Source organism: Cibotium barometz, chromosome 10, assembly GCF_041138505.1.
Source record: "Cibotium barometz isolate CiBa-2024 chromosome 10, ASM4113850v1, whole genome shotgun sequence".
NCBI classification, from domain to species: Eukaryota; Viridiplantae; Streptophyta; class Polypodiopsida; order Cyatheales; family Cibotiaceae; genus Cibotium; species Cibotium barometz.
The window spans coordinates 46609305-46631297 of record NC_141055.1 but is presented as its reverse complement, the minus strand read 5'-3'; the positions used below and the strand labels follow the sequence as shown (position 1 = coordinate 46631297).

The window sequence follows — 21993 nt, the reverse complement described above, 5'->3', positions numbered from 1 at the left end:
TCATAACCAGCCATGGATATTTCTGATTTTTCATCAAAAATCACATCCCGACTAGTGAATATCTTCTTGGATAGTGGGTCATATAACCTGTAGCCCTTGCTCTCACGGCTATACCCAACAAAAATGCATTTTGTGGCTTTATCATCCAGCTTCCTCCTCAATTCTTTGGGTATGTGTGCATATGCAAGACACCCAAAGATACGAAAATGCGATATAGAAGGCTTGCGGCCATGCCAAGCCTCAAAAGGAGTAATAGAAACCAATGCCTTTGTGGGACATCGATTCAAAATATGACAAGCACACATGACAGCTTCCACCCAAAAGATATGTGGTAGCCTTTTTGCCTTTAGCATACATCTGGCCATCTCCATGAGTGACCGATTCTTCCTTTCTGCAACCCCATTCTGCTGTGGAGTGTAAGGAGTAGTATACTGATGTTTTATACCTTTACTCCCAAGAAAGGAATTCAGCATATGTGACATATATTCCCCCCCTCGGTCAGAACGGAGAGTCTTGACCTTGCATCCTGACTCTGTCTCAGCAAGTGCTACAAAGGCCAAAAATGCATCATATACCTGTGATTTCTGTGTCAAAGGATAGACCCAGCATATACGAGAGAAGTCATCAATAAATGTTGCAAAATAAAAGCAACCACCTAATGACTTCGTCTGCATGGGACCACAAAGATCACTGTGTATAAGCTGCAACTTTGCAGTTGCTCTTAGAGCCTGATCACGTGGGAAGGAAAACCTGTGCATTTTCCCCAAAATACATCCTTCACAAATGTGATCTGGAGGCTTCTCCATGAGAGGTAGATCTGTAAACATATGTCGCTGCATAAGCATAAGACTACCAAAATTTACATGCCCCATGCGAGCATGCCATAACTCCGCATCAACCATAGCTGGAGTAAGAGTGAATGCATTATAAGCAGACTGATCCACTGGCTGAAATGCATCCAACTGATAAAGTCCATGTAGGATGATGATGAGCCTGATTCATTTGTGGATGCACGAGATAATGTGCATTGGAACAAAGCCATGCAGGATGAGCTTGATTCTATTAAAAGGAATCAAACATGGGATTTGGTTGATCTGCCCAAAGGCAAGAAAGCAATTGGTACTAAATGGGTCTATAAGTTGAAAAGACATGTAGATGGATCCATTGACAGGTACAAAGCCCGTCTAGTTGCAAAGGGCTATGCACAGAAGAAGGGCATTGATTATGAGGAGACATTTGCTCCTACATCCCGTATGTCGACACTTAGGTGTGTCATTGCATTGGCTGCACATCGTGGTTGGGTTGTTCACCAGTTGGACAAAGACTGCATTCCTACATGGGGACCTCGAGGAGGAAGTTTATGTATTTCAGCCCATGGGATTTGCAGAACATGGTCATGAGGGGAAAGTTTGCAGGCTGAAAAAGGCCTTGTATGGTTTGAAACAAGCTCCACGAGCTTGGTATGCAAAAATAGATGCTTTTCTACTCACTCAGGGATTTGTGAACAGTCCATCAGAAGCCACTCTGTATGTAAAGAAAGAAGAGACAGATCTACTGGTCATCAGTCTTTATGTGGATGATCTCTTGCTCATGGGAGTTTGTGCAGGATAACAGAGGCATTGGGTTGTTGCAATCACGTTATGTTGCTAAACTTCTGGAGAAGTTTAAATTTCAGGATTGCAAGCCTATTAGTACTCCTATGGAGCCTGGGATGAAACTGTCACTACAAGATGACAGTATTTCCTTTGATGCCACTACATATGCTCAGGCTGTTGGGTGCCTTATTTACTTGTGTAATACAAGGCCAGATATTCAGTATGCAGTCTCTCAGTTGAGCAGATTTATGCACAGCCCGCGGTTGTCACATTGGCAAGCTGTGAAGCGTGTATTCCGTTATTTGCAGGGTACCTTGTCTCTTGGATTGCTTTATCCTGAGGGGGGTGACATGCAGTTATACGCTTACAGTGATTCAGATTGGGCTGGTGATTTTGATACCAGACATTCCACTAGTGGAAATTGTTTCTTTCTTGGCTCTTCATGCATTTCTCGGCTAAGCAAGAAACAGACCACAGTGGCCACTTCGTCTTGTGAGGCAGAGTACAGAGCAGCCTACACTACTACTGTTGAGTGTGTTTGGCTGCGTCGTCTCATGACTGATATGGATATTTCAGTGGAGGAGCCTACACCTATCTATACTGATAGTCAGAGTGCCATTGCTGTGGCCAGGAATCCTGTGTTTCATGCTCGCACGAAACACATTGAGATTCACTATCATTTTGTTCGGGAGAGACTCCAGGCAGGAGATATCAGTCTGATCTACTGTCCTACAGATCAGAATGTGGCAGACATCTTCACCAAGGCATTACCACGTCCGAAATTTGAAGCATTCCGCAGTGCTTTGAATTTGTTTCCTTTTGGTGGATGATGTACAGTGATCACATATCACTCCAGGGGGGTTTGTTGGGTTTTATGCTGTGTATGCACCCAGAGGAGTGCTAGTGATCATCAGTAGATTATTGGGGCACTTTTTACTTCAGTTAGTGGAGGTTTTTTCCCCAGTTTAGCCTAGTTTCACTTAATATCAGGTTATAGGTGTTTTGATCCACCCGGCACGTTTTATGGCCGGACATGTGAACACATATCTTTAGGTCACTATTATGTGGCTATTGTACTTCACTTTTCATCAAGCATAATACTGAAGTCGTGTTCTCCCTCTCTGTTGGCTTCCACGCCTGTTTGAAGCTTCTCTAAACCCGAACCCTAACACCTCTGCTTCCTTCACCTCGCAAAGGTCTGGCCACAAGGCCACGTGGCCTGGGCGTGCTTGCCGTGCTTGGCCTGGGCGCCTGCTCGCCTGGCCTAGGTGCCTACGTGGGCCTTGCTTGGGCACCAGCCCGCCTGGCTGAAGCACTGCGTAGGCTTGGCTGCCTGGCCGCTTGGCTACGCAAGCCCATGCGCCCGCCTGCAGGGTCGCCTACAGAGGCCTGGCCGGCTGCCAGCCTCCGATAGCCAAACGTCAACACCCGCCAGAGCACAAACCTGCCAGCGTATCCACCTTCACACACGCTTGCTCTCATTAACTCGCTCTCGTTCGCGTTCAACGAAAAGCAACGAAGATGCTTGTTTCTGATTTCTCTCTCTACGTTCATGCGACTGCACAAACAAATCTCTCCTCTTCTTTGCAAAGCAAACGACCCTTCTTAGACTACCACCTCCCATCAACATGGGTTTCTTTGATGAAGAAAAACACATACTGAATCTGAAAACAGCAGTATGCACAGAAAAAACAGCAAGCTTTTTTAACACATACCTTTCTTCGACCTCATCTTCTCTACCTACCGACTTGCTCATGCACGAGGCATGTTCTGATACCAGTGTCAAATCCCCACGGATCTCCTGGTGATCGTTCCTGGTACGAGACTCGAATCTTGCAAACAAACGAATAAACAACAAGGGGGTGCAGGCCTGACTCAGGCCCGCAAGGGCAGCTTCGTGGCGGTATGGGACGTCGCGAGGAGGAGATTGGTCAGTACGTCAACCTAGTTAGCTCAGCTCGTGGCTCGGTGGGGACAGCCAAGACTGTGGGCTTGCCCACGGCTGTCATGGTTGGGAGGTGAGTCAGGCCTGCACCCCCTTGTTGTTTATTCATTTGTTTTGCAGGATTCGAGTCTCGTACCAGGAACGATCACGAGGAGATCCGTGGGGATTTGACAGCTGGCGAGGGAGGGGACGGGGTGGCTGGGGCCAAGGTTCTCTCAAGAGGGTGTCTCTGTGTCTGCGAGCTCAAGCAGGAAGAGGCCCAGGCAACGTTGGTCCTGGAAGTCAATGATCCTGGAGAGTGGACCGAATCCCTCACGAAATAGACAGTGATGGGCAGCGGCATATGTGATGCTCCTCCGTCTCAACTTCTGTGTGGCATAGTCGGCAGATCCTCTCCTCTCTGGGTCTCCGTATGAGCTTCCCGGCTCTGAAGATGCACTCAGCTCTACCTGTCTCCACTTTGAGGCGGTGGGATGAAACCTTTATCTGGCCAATCGCAATCCGCATGGCATGGAACATGTGAACACTCAAGTAGCTCGGCTGCTGGATGAATCCATCCTCAGTGAGAGTGAGGAAGTGATCTTTGTAGAAGTGCATCTTCGTGGGGAGCTCCGGAGGTGTGATCCATGTGCAATGTGTGTAGAGGTTGAGAAGATCTAACCGGATTTCTCGGTTGGTATCCTCGTGAGACAACTGGAGAAAAGCAAGCCTCGGGTACCTGTGGAGAGAGAGAGAGAGAAAGAAAGAAAGAAAGTTGTATTAATGTCTACAAAAGGCCAAAATGACCTATGAGACCAAAAGGTTACAACATGTCCATGAAATACATTATCATGGTAAAAAGTACTAAAAATAAAATCAATGAAAGTAACAAGAGCTGAAATGTCAGATCTGATCCCAAAAAAAAAAGTGTCCAGCTCTAATATCACCCCAAAAGACCCAGTGGGTCTATGAGACCAAAAGTGATACAATAGTGTCCATGTAATCTCCTCATGGTACAAAAGAAAACAAAGACTAGCTGGGAATGTCAAAACTAAGCCATATCATACAAAGTGAGACCATCATCATACAACGTATGGAGCTAACCCCCTGGTAGGAGGAGGGTCCCATCAAGGATATCGAGCATGGGGTTAGCCTTGTTACATGCACTGAGGTTGACTGTGGTAACATGCAACAAAGCCTTCTTTAAACCTTTACTTTGGTGAGATCTTTAGCGTCCATTCATTAAGTAGAGAGAGAGAAGAGAGAATGTAGACGACACAATATTGGGTCGTCCCAAATACCTATTGAAGGGCCTCCCCTTGCAAGCAGGAGTATTTGCTTTTATTACTTCTTTGGTGTAAAATGCTTGAGAACAAGAGTTATGATTGCCCAATGCAAGGACGTGGAAGACCATTCGTCGATTGAGAATCCACCAATCCAAGGGCACTGTAGAAGACTTTTCTGGGCCAGTGATGCAAGTCCAGGATAGTTGTAGGACTGCACATATGCTAGCTGAATGCTGAAGAGGGGCTTCAATGTTGTAGGCATATGCTCACTTATAGTAGTGCTACGTGTGAACAAGGCTAAACCAAGGGCACTTTTTCCAATGTGGTTTTTCCCCTTGGATATCAAGTGTGAAAGGACACTATCCATATAACTTTTGTACTTGTATATTATATGGATGTGACTCTCGTGCAAGGGTTGACTTGCATTTGTGATCACCACACTTAATGTCTCTCTCTCTCTCTCTCTCTCTCTCTCTCTCTCTCTCTCTCTAGGATCATTGACTTCCAAGACTAGCGTTGGCTAAGCCTCTTCTTGCTTGAGCTCCGCAGACATAGGGACACCTTCTTGAGAGAGCTTCGGTCCTAGCCACCCTGCCCCCTCCCTCGCCAGCCAACCATCACCAGTTTCTTCTGGACCCAGGAGGTGGAGGACACCGATAGAAGAGGATCTTGTGGACCCTCCACGAGCTGCTCTGGACCTACCTCGCCCAAGAGGAGTTACCTTGGATCGAGCCTCTGCACTCCAGCGTGCCTGCCACCCCCCCCCCGCGTCGACCTAGATCACCTCATCAGCTCCAGATCCAGGACATCCTCCACCGCCATCGAGTTACCTTTCCACGGGACATAACTGAGGGAGACCTCTTGGCCATACTCAGAGCTGATGCTGCTCTCATGTTTCTATGTTCTTAGTATTTTCATGATAAGTTTCCATGGACAGTTTTGTATCACCCAAGTGAGATAGCTATGTTTATGTTTTCTTTCTGTTTTATTTTCCATTCCATGATGAGATATGCCATGGACATTATTGTATCACTTTGGTCTCATAGGCCCATTGGGTCTTTAGTAGATGCTTAATATATCTTTCTTTCTTTCTTTCTTTCTCTGTGTGAGCTTCCTATTTCTGCAGCTAACCCTAATCTGTGTGTGAGTGTGAGTCCCAACATTTGGTATCCGAGCTTGCTGTTCTGGCTCTGCCTCTCTGTCTGTCGGACGCTTAGCAGTCTCCATCGACAGCCCCGTCCATCGCTCGACCTCCGTCCACAACTGCTGTTTCTAGCTATCGGTCCGCTGCTGGTGCTCTACACGCCTGCCTCTTGTGTGCCGCCCAGCTGGCGCTCTTCAGCCCGTTTCTACCTCCGCCCGGCCACTTGGTGATGCTAACACCGTAGCGGGCGGCCCTCGGCGGAGCTTAGCCACACTTGTGGCTTAGGTGGCATCGGACAGAATTTGTGAAATTTTGGGTCTTTCAGTTCATCTCCACTTCACCGTCGGCACGCGTGTAGCTCGTCTCACTGTTGTCGAACCCAAAGTGCTGTTCGCTGTTGTTGTCCAACCCCGTCGCCAGCCGAAGTTGTGCCGGAGAGTACCAGCTGTTTGCAGCTCGCACAAGGATTGCAGCTACCTTGCCACCGTCTCTGTCACGAGCTTGTGTTGCCTTGCCTGCAGCTGTCCGCTGTTGATCTCGCCGCTGAAGCCTAGCCGTCTGCCGCCTGCACCTCCGTTGCCCTGCAGCTCTGACGCGCTGGCAGTTTGCTCACCGTTGCTGTCTCCAGCGCACCACCGTCTTTAGCCCGCCGTCTCTTTCTGTACGTCGCTGTCTGCTTCCCACTGCGAAGGAGGTCACTGTCTGCAGCTACCTGCAGGTCAACTACTGCAGGTTATTAAAAGAAACAAAAAACATTTGTTGCACACACATCAGTTTGCAGACATTCTAGTATAGGGTTCAGAGAATTTTGAGGGATTTCTCAATTTGATGCCAAATCGGAAAAAATGAACATGTTGCTTTTCTTAGAATTTGGGGGTTTTTCAAATTGAGGTCAAAATCAACAAATTGAGCTTCTTCCAGTTGCAAAAATTTAGGGCTTTTGTGAAAATTGGGCAATTAACTGCACATTGAAGCAATTGCAGTGCATAAACATTGGGGCTTTTTAGTTTGGAGCATGTAACAGGGGATTACAACAGTGATTTGTCACATATGCATACACATTGAGTATACTTGGACAATTTGGTGCAGGTTTACACTTGCTTGAAGTTGCAGGCAAAAGTTTGCACAGGACATTTGGTTGCCTGGCAGTGCACATTGGTGCTTGGTTTGCTTGCAGGTGTATTTTGTCTACATGGCTCAAAATGCAACAGATGTATTTGGTGTGCTCACCCAGGAGGATAAGTTGGATGGATCAAACTACTCCCTATGGAGTGTCATGATCCGTAATTTGCTGGTAGCCAAAGGGCTTTGGGGCATCATGTGTGGTGACGACACATGCCCACTTACCATATAGCCAACAACGCCTCAAAGGGGAGGTGCTCAAAGAGCTCCTGAAGTAGAACCTACTCCCACACAAGAGCAAAAGAGATGGGACTCCAGGGATGCACATGCCATGTCCTTGATAGCCCTTTCAGTGAAAAGGTCTATTATTCCACACTTTCGGTCCTGTAAGACATCGAAGCTTGCATGGGACACTTTGGAAGCAATGTATCAGATGCGCAAGGAGGCAGGAGTTGCCTACTTGAAGAGGCAATTGGATCTTCTTTCTATGGATGAGGGTGACTCCATGTCAGATCACCTCACCAAAGTGAAAGATGTGTGGGAACAATTGCTCAACATTGATGAGGTTATCCCAGACAGTCAGCTGGTCACCAACACTCTTAATTCTTTACCTCCTTCCTATTTTGGCTTTCACACCTCTCTCAATCTCTCTATGAGAGGAGGTGCTAATCCCGTCACTTTTGAAGAGCTGGTGGGTTTGCTCTTGTCACAAGAGCAAACCTATCTCGCAATCGTGGTGGAGACAAAGCATTTACAGCCAAGGATAAGGGTAAAGTAAAGAGCTTTAAGCATGGGGGACACCAGTCTAGTAAGGCTGGTCATGGACAGCCCTCTTCTGGTGGTTAAAAGTCAGTTGAAGGGGATGCAAACAAGCCTAAAAAGAAGGGAAAATGTCACTATTGCCATAAGCGTCACTACTGCAATGAGCGTGGCCACTACATCAATGCATGTAGAAAGCGGATTGCAAAAGAGAAGAAGAAAGATGTAGGCAATGCAGTAGCAGACTCTTCTGATGACAATGCAGAGCAATAGGCTAATGTAATTTAGGAAGAGTACACTTTTTTGGTGACATGCACTAGTGACACACCAAGCGCTTCAGGGAATGATATGTCTTGCATTGCATCTAATAGACAGGATGTATCATGGTATTTTGATAGTGGTGCTTCGAGCCACATCACTTCATGCAAAGATGTATTTCAGCACTTGGTTTATACTTCTAATGGCCGCACTGTATCATGTGCAGATCATACCACTTATTCAGTAAAGGGAATTGGCAATATCATACTTGTTGTAACCAATGGTGCAAATATATGTATGACAAAAGTGTTGTATATTCCAGGGATAAAGAAAAATCTGCTCTCCGTCTCAGCCATAAACGACCAAGATTTAAAGGTTGAATTTGAAGACGGAAAGTGTTTGGTGAAAGATGAAAGAGTGCACAGAGCGGAAGCAAAAGGGCACTAGAGTGTACTGAATAGAGAGTGCAAGAGAGAGAGAGATATGGAGCAACAATGCTGAATATACTGAAGCAAAACAGTCCCAAGCAAGAGACACAAGCAGTCTCATAAGTGAGGGAGCAAAAGATATACAAGACAAGATACAAAAGTGAGAGGCCAGCCCCACCTATTTATAGGTGGGAAGAGCTGGCCGAGTGGAGCTGAATAAGCTGGTTGACTGGAGCTGAATAGCTGGCCGATTGGGAAAATACCATACGGGGTGGGAAAAATCCCAGAAAAATATGTAAAATAGGGGTGGCCAACCCACAATCAAGGGCCATGTAAAAGGGACCAAAAGAACACCAGAAATGGGCAGAAACTGGGGATGAATGTGCTAACACCCCCTCTCAACACCAGATGCTGAACAAACTCCGAGAAGCCGAAGAAGTCGTCCTCTGTCAAAGACAAAAGAATGCAGCAACAACAGGTACCAGGAGAGCTCGACAAGCAATCTCCACAGCAACTCAACTACAAAAGCAACAGAACAAGCTGCCAGGTACACTACTCCACTAGAAGAAAACAACCATGTAGGTTGCGTCGTGTTGCTCCAAATATCGGTGCCAAACCCAAATATAAACACAGTGCCACAGAGATCCCTAGAAGCTTGTAGCTCCAAGAAGATGATACCTTCAAAAGAAATAGAGTCCATCTGCCCCAACTCTGTACCAAGAGTTTCCAAATGTTGTACAATAGCACCCTCCTCGAAGGTTGGCATCGCCAAATGCAAGAACTCAACTGCCGCCTTTGAAAACTGATGTCGAGACTCCACAAGCCCAACCAAATCCATATCCAAATCCCAATCCTTCAATCCCTGGAACACTGTGCCCCAGGCACGGTCACGGACACACCTCACCACAATCCAGAATCCTCACACAGAGTAAGGGAAATAGGAACATTCATAGTAGTGGTAACTGAAGTAGTAGTAGCCTCCTCAATAGCATCACACAGCGTAGAAGCAGGCTCCTCCATAGAAGGCAAAGGGACCAGCAACACATCCTGGTCACTGGCTGTCGAAGAAAGAGTTGGGAGGCGAAGCAATAGGAGACAAATCCCCCTCAGAAGCTGTGAGCAAGGATAGCCCACTATCTTCCTCAAAAACATTACTAGATATATCATCCTGGTGCACAGAAACTGAAGGCAAGGTAATAGAAGAAACAAACTCCTCAGATGCAGTGAACAAAACTAGCCCACTATCCTTTGCTGAAAGAACATCTCCAAAAGAAGTATCCACAAGATCACTGGCTGCATAGCACTCAGAAGCAGAAACCATTTGCCGATAAAACTGGCGTCACCATACAGGTCACAAAGCAACTGCCACACATAGAAAGTAGAAGCATCGTCAGGAGCATAGATGAAGTGTCGAAGAACCGAATCCTGACAATTCAGGAGGAGAAAGCCATAGATCTGTCCGTCAGTCTTCCTCCACCGACACACATCCTCCGCAGAGGCAAGGTTCGGCAAGCACCGATTCTTGTACGAGAGAAACTCCATCAAACCATACTCCCTGAGAATAGAAGTAACCTGCAACTTCCATGACTGAAAGTTACCACCATCCAACTTGTCTGCCTCATCTAGGAAATAACAAGAAAGTGGTACGGGAGCCAAATCTGAAGCTGTCATCATTGATCCAACCAACAGGACCAAACCTCATAAGATAAAAAACTGTCCAAATTAGAAAATGCTGATGTAGATCCCTTCCTCCCACCAAAACGCAGTCCTAAGAGACTGGACAGCACCCGAAAATCATCCAATAGCAAAAAATGTAGAAGCTTCCGTCTACTGTACCTCCAACCTTGAGGCCACCAGAAGAGGGAAGCAAAAAATGTGGATTTGATATAGAGAGGAAAGGCAGCCACACAGGGCCTGGGAACATGGTGTAAGAGGATGCAAGAGGGAAAGGTATCAACAAGGACTGTAGCTTGGGCTCTCCTCAAGAAAAAAACGCACAATCTCAGAAGAAGTAGTGTCCTCCACAGGTACCAAGGGTGCCACCAAAGCCTAAAACACCACAAACCCCCTCTGCAAAAGGGAATGTCCACCGGAGAGGAAAACGCAGCCAAAAAGGGGCTGCTGTCCTGGAAAAACAGGCCGCCTAGATCCAAACTCCAAGTAGAAAAGTTACCTTTTGGCTGCAAGCGATGAAGCCAAAGTGAAGGAGATCCAACCAGCAAAAGCTGTCCACAAAACGCAGCAAGAAGAAGGCTGCAAATCTGTGAAAAACTCAGAGGATAAGGGGCTGGAAATAGGGCTAAATCTGGGGCAGCAGATGGAATCGCTGAACCGGGGGCGATGATACCATGAAAGAGTGCACAAAGCGGAAGCAAAAGGGCACTAGAGTGTGCTGAATAGAGAGTGCAAGAGAGAGAGAGAGATATGGAGCAACTATGCTGAATATACTGAAGCAAAACAGTCCCAAGCAAGAGACACAAGCAGTCTCATAAGTGAGGGAGCAAAAGATATACAAGACAAGATACAAAAGTGAGAGGCCAGCCCCACCTATTTATAGGTGGGGAGAGCTGGCCGAGTGGAGCTGAATAGCTGGCCGACTGGGAAAATACCATACAGGGTGGGAAAATCCCAAAAAAATATGTAAAATAGGGGTGGCCAGCCCACAATCAAGGGCCATGCAAAAGGGACCAAAAGGACACCAGAAATGGGCAGAAACTGGGGATGAATGTGCTAACAAAAGACCCATCAAAGGGTTATGCAATAGTCACTTCCTAAACACGATACAAAGGCTTGTATAAAATAGACTGCTAAAAAAGAACTCCCAAAAAAAAAAAAATAGTCTGAGTGTCATGGATCAAGTCTGGGAGGGAAGGCTGAAGTCGCCTGCTAATGGCCTTCGCCAAAATCTTGTAGGCCGTGCCTAGAAGAGTGATGGGTCTCCACTGCCAGATCTCCAATCTATCACCACCCTCCTTGGGAATCAAATGTATCAAGCTCTCTGTGAGCCTCTCTGGCATGGCACTTGTGAGCATAATCTCATTGAAGGCAGTGCGAAGGCCACCTTCCATGAGGTCCCAATGGCGAAGAAAGAAGCAGGAAGCCCATTGCCCCTGGGTAATGCCTTCACCGCCTCCGCCAGCTCCTTTGCAGTGAAAGGAGTCAATAAGAAAGACCAAAGGGAGGGGGGAACCACCTCTCTCGTGTGTCTCCAGACTTTGTCACGTGCATCCATCACCTGGGGGGATAATGGGGCACCAGTGAGAAGAGACCGGAAGAAATCCGTGGCGATGGCTCTCACCTACGGGGGATCGGATGGAGTTGTGCCAAGTGGGCGTGGATCCTGCCCTCCATGTACTGCCACTTTACCCAAGCGCAAGAGTATGCATACTCCGTGCTCCATCGATCACAATGGAGGTATCTGTAAGAAGGGGGGAAAGGTATTGTGAGAGAGGTATGCATGAACACGAAAAGCAGCACCTGCAGGCTGGAGGTCACCATCTCCCCTCCCTGGTCTTTGTGGGCAGATCCACCAAGCTCCATCCTGGCCAAAGGCTATGATAGATGAGTAAGAACATCGGTGATCCGAAGATCCTGTAGATGATGCGATAGCTCAATTGCTTGATCCTGTATGGTAGCGGCCACCGACTCTGGATCCCGCTTTGTGCGCTCAAGGGGAAAGAGAAGATCATCGCGCCATTCTCTGGCGTAGAGGGTCTGGAGTGGTGGAAGACCACACATACCCGAATAGGGGATATGGTCTCCTCAAACCTGTCCCTTCCGTCGGAAGACACCGGAAGAAACTATAATCCACAGGCTGCCCAAGATCCTGGGGGCCCCGCCTAGGGACTCAGGTGGGAGAGCCCTCACTAGTGAGGCCGCAATGGTCATCTCCACTGACTCTGAGAAACGATGAATCAGGTGGCGAACTGTACTCTCGAGAGGTCAAGGGCTGCAGGGGGCCGACGGGAATGCTCTGGAGAGGCGGAGGGGGAAGGGATTGTAGGCACGGAGAAAGAGGAAGGGGCAAATGGAGTGACTGAGGGAAGAGTCGGAGGTGAGGGTGGGGGAGGGGGGGAGGCAGAGGGGGAGTGGGAAGGCGGAGAGGCTGGAGAGGGATGCTACTGAGAGGTATCCATCGGAGAGGAAGGCTGCTGGGAAAGGCTCGACAAAGCGAGGGTGGGGTCAACCTGCCCCACTGGGCATTGGAGGCCAGAGGAGAAGTCGCGAGCGACGAGGAATCGGCCGCCACCTAAGGGGGGGGGGGAGGGGGGGCCCTTCTCCGTGACTAGAGGGGGCCCGCCATTTGCGGGTGGGTGCTGTGACAAGTGCTCGAAATGGTTCTCTGACAGAACCGAATCCTCCTGCATGTTGCCAGCCTGGTGCACACGGTCCGATGCTCAGCTCTGGTGCTCGGCCGGCAGCCGGGACAGGGGCCAACCGTCTGCCACTGTCCGACTGACGGGTCATCCATGGTTGGAACCTGGTGCTCCCTGGCTTGGGAACCTGCTCCTCCCTCGGCCCCTTGATGAGGATTTGAGTGGGAAGTAGGAGGGGGAACCACTGGGGACGGTCGCCTAGTCTGACGCTGAGAGCAGACTCTCGCCAGATGACCCATGTGTCTGCAAATAAAGCATTGGCCTAGAAGGCCTAAATACTCCACTCGTTGCATAATGGGATCGCCCCGAAGACTGGGAATAGATATCATGTGAGGCACAAAATCCGGTGAGGCAATACAAATGGGGAGAGATGGAATCCCCGCTGCTCGTGCGAGGGCCAAGGCAGCAGTGGGGGGGGATTCCATCACTCTCCCGATGGCACCACTAATCACTGGGAGAAGAGGAAGGTATTTCTTCCTGAGGCGTGGAAAGCAGACTGTCATGGGAAAGCCTGAAACTCTAGCTAATGGGTCAGATGTCAGGTCGAAGCCGTGTTGCCACCATGCAAAGAAGGCCTGGGCCGTACGTAGTGCAATGGGGCTCAGTTGCTCAGTACACAACCTGGTAGTAGCCACGCCCCAAAGGATGAATATCTGCGATCTTTGCTGGCGCACCTAGGAGGCTAGCCTGAAGAAGATCTCTTAGTTGGCCATGCGCCGGGCGGCTACCGACAATCTTGCATACCAGAGTGGAGGCCTTTAGGGATGCGACAGTCGTAGCGAGAAGCTGTAGGTCCGCTTCGGAAAACGAAAGGCAGGTAACGGCAACCTTGGTTTGGGGAGACGGAGCGGCTGCCATGGAGTCCTCCTGGGGACGAAGACCAGAAGAGCCCGAAACTTGCCAAGACAATGAAGAAATAACCACAACTTGAGGGTGCTGCCGGAGAGACGACGAGACGGGCTAGAGATGGCGGAGAAGAGAGGAAAGGAAGGGGGAGGGCGCAGAAAGGAAAAGAAAAGAAAAGAAAAGGGGAAAAAAAAAGAAGAGAAAGAAAAAGAAAAGAAAAGAAGAAGAAGAAGAAGGAAAGAAAGAAAGAAAGAAAAGAAAAAAAAAGAAAGAAAGAAAGAAAGAGAGAAAAAAAAAGAAAAAAGAAAAAAGAAAGAAAGAAAGAAAAAAAAAGAAAAAAGAAAGAAAGAAAGAAAGAAAAAAGAAAAAGAAAAGAAAGGAAAAAAAGAAAAAAGAAAAAACGGCTACGGGAGGGGGGGGGGGTGCGTGCACACGGAGAGGGGGAGGGAAGCGAACGGAGGAGAGGCTACCGGAGAGGGGGGGGGGGTTTCTGGCGGGAAAGAGGAACGGAAGGTGCAGAGAGGGGGGGGGTTGTGGGGTAGGCGTAGCTGTGAAGAAGGAAGGGGGGGGGAGAGGCGCAGGCAGCACCACAGGAGGGGGGGAGACAACAGGTCGCGCTATGGGGTTGCACACACAAGGGTTGTCTCCTACTCTATTTCGTCTATACATTGACATGATCTCGGATTACATAGACAGATAGGGAGGACTAGGAGCACATTTAGCAGGAGTCCTCATAGCGATCCTCTTGTATGCAGTTGATATTGTTCTTATTTTTGATTTACCAGATGGGCTGTAGAGGCATTTGGATGCATTACGGGCCTTTTGCGAGGACCGGGACCTCACTGTGAACCTTGGAAAGACCAAGGTCATGACCTTTAACACCTCCTCACATTGGATAAGTAGATTTGCAGTATAGTTTACATACTGTGGAGAGCTTGTGGAGTATGTTACCTCATATGTATACCTTGGGATCACTTTTGCTGGACCTCAATTCTCGATGCGGAAGGCGGCCGAAGCTAGATTGATGAGGGGATATGCAGCCCTTGGCTCGCTAGAGAGGCAATGCTCACAGATACAATTTTAGGAGCCAAGGACAAAGCTTTGGCTATTTGATACTTTAGTTACACCTGCACTACTGTATGTTGCCCCCATCTGGGGTCCGAGCTTATACCATAGGAGGAGATAGAGGGGAGAGCCAGACGAGACAGATACAGAGGAGGTATATGATGGGTGGAAGCCGATGGAGAGGCCCCTAGTGGCAATGATCTCGTGCATAATTAGGAGTAAGTCATCAGTGCCAGATGAGATTCCTGCTTATCATCAAATACCATTGGTGGCACCAGATTCAAAGCTGGCAATAGCTGAACGGCATTAGAGGTTGACGGTGGAGGTGTGGAAGTGGATGCCACGGTCGCTACTGTAGAAGTGGGTGTCTTGGGATACCTTTCGGCTTGCCGCTTAGTGAAATCCTTCTTCCTGTGTTCCACAGTGTGGCAGAAGAAACAATGGTTCTCTGCCTTGTACCATGACTGCTCATCCGACTGAGATAACCTCCAGAGATGCCCTCTGATTTTTCCTTGCGTTTTTTCTGGGGCGTGGAATATTTCTTATTGTCTGATGGACCCTGATAATTTTTCTTTTGGTCCTTCTAGTATTTGCTATTCTGAGCCCCCTTACCCTGGTTGGATGACTGCTGGGGTAGAGGGCTACTGGGGCTTAGGACTAGACTGTACCTTCTTGGGCTTACCTCCATTTAGCACCAATTCTTGATTTTGAGCGAGGGTCAATGCCTGTGCATGAGTCTGAGGTTCAAAGTTTCGGACTGGGTACCTAATGTTTATGTCTAAACCTCTAGCTTCTTATTCCTTTGCTCCTCCGCACGTCTCGTTTCTTCTTTCTTTTTTTCTTTTTCGTCTTTTCTTCTTCCTTCTTGATGTCTTTCTTCGTCTTTTCTTCTTTGCTCCTCTAGACCAAAGAACATTCTTGCCAAATCGGATAAACCTTCTTTGGGCTTCTCTTTTTCTACTGGTGCAAGCTGCATCTTCAATGAATTGATTTGCTCCATCATTATCTCGAGGACCTCTTATGTGCTTGGCGGAAGCGTATTTTTTTTTGGGTGTGTTGCTTTGGAGGCTTCGTACCTCCACTGTAGCATGCACCGAGCTAGGACCGTGTGAAACAACGAAGCCTTTCTTTAAACTTGAGTTTAGTGAGTCTCTAGTAGTCCTTTAAAACAACATACATGAATATGAAAGAGATGTAGTAGAGACGACATCAGACGGGGTCCTGAATTACCCACTGTTCCCCCCCCCCCCCACGCGCAAGCAAGAGTATTTGCTTTATTTCTTCTTCTGGAGAACTGTATACAAGCTGAACTGTGTCCACAAGACTGAGCGGACAAATTGATTGACTGACCGCCAAACGCAAGGACAAAGCGACCAAATGCTGGGCAGAACTGTGCATAAAGTGTAGGCTACTGTGAAGCTTTCTTTGAGAGAATACACTGGCCCGAGATTGAGGGTTGGTGTGCTGAATACTCCTGAAGAGATTGAGCTTCTTTGCCTTGGGCTGAAAGCACAGGAGTGGCTGTAGGTATGCAAAGGCTGGAGCCTACGCATACATGCTCGACTTTGCTTGATAATCTCTGATTTTACCTGCTGATTTCTGGGACTGAACAGGTCTTGCCTTTTTATATGGCTACTGGGTGCTGGTCGGCTGCCTGAGGATGCTGTTGGCCTGCAGGAAAAGCCCACGACTAGCATTTAATGCTGGTCGGGCTGGTCGGCTGCTGGCCGGCTGGGTGGGCTGGTCGGCATGACCTGGCTGACTGCTTCTTAGCCACCCCAATAGGCGGCCGACTGGTCCTATATGCATGGCTAGGGGCGTTGGCCACCCCTTGCAAGGTTTGCCCATCTTTGGGGCTGCCTTGTGGTTTGGCCTTAAGGCTGGCCCCTTCTATATGCAATGCAACTAAATGCTTACCATTCATCCTATTGCTATGGCTGACATCTACTTGCACCTATATGATGAACACTTGCTGAATTCTCCACAGTGGGTTAAGAGGATTGACTTGACACTGACCTCTATGGCTGGGAGGTTGACCTATGTAGCTTGTGCCTGACATGCCCCGGACTGGGGCTCACAAAGGGGTCACGACATATGACAAAATATCCTAAAAGGTACTACTTCTGTACATGATTCTTGCATTGTTGATGAGCCAATTTGTCACTATGTACCACAGTGCATGGGTACACGTGACATGCCCTCCTGCTTAGCTTGGCGGCAGGTTCATAGGCTTGAGATAGTCTGCCAATAACCGTGGATAGTCGAGGAAGAATTCTTCATCTAGCCAAACGGCTTCATGGGTCCCTCGATCTTTGAACTTTGTATAAAATTGGCAAAGACGTCGTCGAGAACCATGCTTCCAGGGATGTAGAAGGATCTGCTTAGGCTCTAACACCTTTGCTTCATCAACCATTTCTGGCTGCTGCTCTTCTAGAACATTCTGCAATGAAGGTCCAATATAAGGCTTTAACCAAGAGATGTGGAAGACGTTGCGCATCGTCCAACTGTCTGGCAATCTGAGTTGCATGGCGACATCGCTTATCTTCTTGATGATGGGAAAAGGACCAAAACTTCTGAATGACAACTTTGGACAGCTTGCCCACTTGCTTGAGTCTTTGCTTTATAATCCTTAAATATACCCATTCACCTTCTTTGAAATTGACGTCTCTCCGTGACTTGTTTGCCTCTCTAGTGGAAGCCTCTTGAGCTTTGGTAAGACTCTCTTTGACTGACTCAATGATGGTGGCTAAAAAAGTTTCTCTCCTCTTGTTGGCTTCCAAGGAAGGAGAGATCATCCTCGTGAGAAGGGATGAAAATCTTCGACCAAAGGCTGCCTCGTACGGAGTTCTGCCAACACTGGATGGGTGAGTGTCATTGAGATCGCCTGTACCAATGGGAGGTGAAGCTCCCACTTTGAGTGGTGATCATGGCAGTACGCTTTAAGCACATTGAAAGCCAATTGATTGTTGTAAATCTCGGTTTGGCCATCGGTCTGGGGATGGAATGCGCTGGACAATTGTGATTTGGTACCAAAGTTGTTGAACAGAGCTCGCCAGAAATGAGATGTAAACTTTGGATCCCGATCTCAAGTAATGGTCCGTGGCAAACCACAAACTGGAGTCTGGATACGAATGTCAGAGAAAAAGCCGGGCTATATGTTCTGCTGTGGCCGTCTTCTTGCATGGTATAAGCATACAAAATTTATTGAATCTGTCAACTATCGTCATACATTGTATTCCAAGATTCAATAGATGCGGGAAGGGGTCCAACAAAATCCATGAACATGTCGTGAAACGGACCCTCAGGACGGGCAATGGTTGAAGCAACCCTGCCTGCTTGGTATGAGGTACTTTAACTTTTTGACATATGGAACATGCGGAAAAATAGTTTCACACATCCCTGCGCATCTTCGGCTAATAAAACAATCGTTCTAACTTCTCCAAGGTACTGTTGATTCCGCGATGACCACCAACAAGTGAATCATGGGCATCATGGAGGAGTGCCGGTCTTTTCTCTTTGAGAACACAGAGTCAATCCTTGTAAAAGAGCCAACCGTCCTGAATGGTATAATGACCCGTTTTTGAACAAAGGGCCATACTATAAGGAGTTCCAAATTCTGGATAATCTATATGCTGTGTCTTCATACTATCTAAATCTTTTCCTTGTATCTCCAACATAGTGGACTCCTGTATTGTCTGAATACTTCCTTTGCGACTTAGAGTGTTTGCCACATGGTTGTGCTTAGCTAGTACATACTCAATCATTTCGCCAGACTGTTGGAACAACTGACTCCATCGGTGGTGTCTATCACTCCACTGGGCACTTGGCATAGTTTGCAACTACTTCAAGGATTGGTGGTGCGTCTTCACAGTAAATTCCCTTCCATTAAAAAAAGGTTTCCACTGTTTTTCAAGACTGCGTAACCCCTAGCAACTCTTTGTCATAGACATAATAATTTTTTTTTGCATCATTTAACTTTCTGCTATAATACACCATGGGTCTGTCTTCTTGTTGCAAAACTGCTCCTATGGCGAGATTACTGGCATTGGTGATCACCTTGAAGGGATCATCCCATGATGCGAGTTTAAGGATGGGTGCTTCAGAAGCCGCCTTTTGCAGAGCAAAGACCTCCTCCAAAGCCTTACCTGTGACTAAAACTTTCTGTCTTCTAATCTTCACTCCCTTGAGAAAATCGGTCAATGGTGCTGCAAGGTTAGAAGACTGATCCATATGTGAGCTATATGCTTGGCACAAGCCCACGAAGGAACATATCTCTTGGGCTGTCTTCGGAACGTCGCAATCGAGAATTGCATTTATCTTCTCAGGGTCAAGGTGAATTCCGTCGGAACTGATCACATAGCCCAGGTATTGGACTTCTTGAACTCCAAATATGCTCTTCTTTGCATTAATGTAGAGTTCGTTGTCTTGCAAAAGCTGCAAGACCTTCTGCACATCTTTCACGTACTGTTCTGCAGTGGCAGGAAAAAATAAGAATGTCATCCAAAAAATGAATAGACATATACCGATGAGTACGGCGAAGACTCGAGACATCATCTTGTTGAATGTCGCCGGTGCATTGGACAAACCAAAAGGCATGACCACAAACTCATAATGACCTCGTTTGTTCGAAAGGCGGTCTTTGGGATATCGGCCTCGAAAATTTTGACTTAATAGCCACTTTTGAGGTCGATCTTGGTGAAGTACTTAGCACCATTGAGTCTTTCAAGGATGTACTCTTATCCTTGGCATGGGGAACTTATTCTTGATTGTCAACTTGTTCAAGGCTCGATAATCCACACAAAGACGTGTAGTCTTATCTTTCTTATACACACAAAAAATCGGTGCAGTAAATGGAGAGAATGAAGGCCTTCCAATTTTTCACTGTTTTTGCTTAGAGATGGCGGAACCAGCAAGAGGGCTTCCAATTTTTCACTGTTATGATATGTGCCTTTAAAAACAGGCGCCGATCGCAAGGTGTAATTAAAAGCTACTTAAGGAGGATTAACATCCTAAAGCTAATCAAGAATCTAATGAAGAGCTAAATCTAAACTAATACCCTAAGCTTTGTGCTTGTGTAATCGAATGTTTGGATCACATTCTTTTGCTATGTGGGGAGGAGGTAAGGATTGTCTTTGAAAATTACATGTAAGTTTTTGGTTGTGCTGCATCAACAGATTGTGCCTCGTTGCCTGACATTAATGTGTTGCTGTGGCAGCAGGCACCTTCTCTCACTTTTGTTCAAGAAGCACAACAGATCAACCTGAGAGTTCTGAGAGAAACATACAGGCCAGTGCCACTCCTCTAGATGAGCACTTGAACACCAATGGCTCCCGTGAAGCCTTTGCAAGCTCCAAGGAAACCAGAGAAGGGATGGATCAAGATGATTCTCAAGGAGAGGCTTCTGACGAAGATTACATGAAGCCTCAGCCGAGAAGAGAACGTATCAGGAAATGCCTGGCGAAGCTGAAGAAAGGACCTGATGGGCGTTTTATCAATGTTCTGGAGGTGGCCTCAGATGTGAATATGCTCATAGCTGCATATCAAAGCTTGAAAGCCCAATCGAGGCCAACTTACCTCATAGAGAAATCTGATGATGAAGACTCTATGGAAGGCATTGATGTTCAGCGGTTCAAGAAACTTCAGAAGCGACTTCGGAGTGGAACATATAGGTTTGGAACTGGTAAAGAACCAGATGAAAAGTAATGGCAGAAAGAGAGAGAGAGAGAGAGAGAGAGATTAAATTGGTGGATCCTGTGCACCGTTGTGCGAACCGAGTTTGAAAAAGTAAGGCATCTTAATTTTTGCTTTTAAAAAATGAATATAAAAAACCAATAATCAATAAAAATTTTGTTTTCAACTTAGGTCTCGTTTTCTCTCTCTAGCATAAGAAATAATTTTTATGCCGACCTTCTTGGATGCACCCTCTCAGAGTTGTCTTTCTAGTAGATGCTCCCTCGCACTCATCATAAAAGAGAATTAGATAGGCTTCAGGAAGGCCAAAGGGACACGTTAACCACATTGGCTAACATTATTACTTCACGTGTGGCAACTTCTTCAAGCCATATTTCTTGTACTGCACAATGCGCTTCATGTAAAACGATTATGGAAAATCTCCGATCTTACGACTTGTGTAATGTTGGAAGAAAGTCAAACATTGAGCTTACGACTTGCATAATGTCGGCTAGAAAATCAGCCTAGACTAGCGTATTGGGTCCCCAGACATTAGTTGGGTGGCTTGGCAATGTACAAGTCTGTAAGAGATTAGTATGATACAAAAAATCAGGGCAGACTTGGTGTATGCTTTCCCTGAGCAGATAAACATGTATTCCATGGTCTCTCTCTCTTGCATGTCATGTATGGTGTTGAATCTGTTCTCTGCATCTGCCTTTACTCAAGCTCCCACCTCACTCCATGTCTGAAGTGTGGCTGTTGGTGAGCCCTCGTGGAAGTGTCTTGGTAGTTGTGGTTGATGTGTGTACAGTAGTGTCAGATTTTCACAATTTTCCATTGTGCAGTTTCTTAGTTTCCAAGTGCAAGTCCAGTGACCATTCTGCATCCCCTCAGAACCTATCCGTATGTAAGCAACTTGTTTTTCATGGTTTGAAGCTCATTCCCATGATATTCTGCAGTTCCTTAGTTTCCAAATGCAAGTCTGATAAACATCCTGCATCACCTCAGAACCGATCCATATGTGAGCAACTTGCTTTTCATGGTTTGAAGCTCATTCCCGTGCAAATCTCAATATTCTGCCATTGGATAAAGCTTTACTTTTGTCCACAATGAATGGTTCATTGGTTCCAAGGTACATAGTTTCCCAATGCCATGATTCTAGTGCCCATGAAGAGATTGGAGGATGGAGCAGTGATCTTAACCCCTATGTGAATGGGTCCATGAAGTGATAAAATAAAAAAACATGATTAAAAAAACCCAACTAGAGCTGAGAGAGATTATATTACGACCTTTTTGAGTCTAGTGCGACCTAAGCAAGCTTGTTCGATTGATTGATTGGGTGTTAATGCTTTGTGTTGAGTTGATGAGTACCTCAAACCAATCTTTGTTCTGATTTAACTCAAGTTTAATATTGTCTTTTTGTTGTTGTTGGTCGGACTGACTTTCTAACTTTGATGCAGGCACAGCCTGCTGCCTCTGCTTCTTCTGAATCTACTACTAGACCTGATCTCGAATTCCTT

At 47.0% G+C, this 21993-nt stretch overlaps 1 protein-coding gene across 3 annotated transcripts in view; it reads left to right on the top strand.

Moving 5' to 3' along the window:
* LOC147634978 (uncharacterized) overlaps positions 1-20887 on the top strand; it is a 37032-nt gene extending 16145 nt beyond the window's left edge. Inside the window, exons 2-3 of one of the 3 annotated variants that reach the window (XR_015266737.1) lie at positions 20019-20587; positions 20735-20887. Coding sequence is in view for 2 of the 3 variants with exons in the window: in XM_086803453.1 (XP_086659579.1) it covers positions 20019-20506 (488 nt within the window). In the remaining variant the exon portion in view is untranslated. Of the gene's footprint in view, positions 1-20018; positions 20661-20734 lie in introns of those variants that run through there. The other 2 variants (XM_086803453.1, XM_086803454.1) reach the window with 2 other exon arrangements.
* Positions 20888-21993: the final 1106 nt, after the last annotated feature.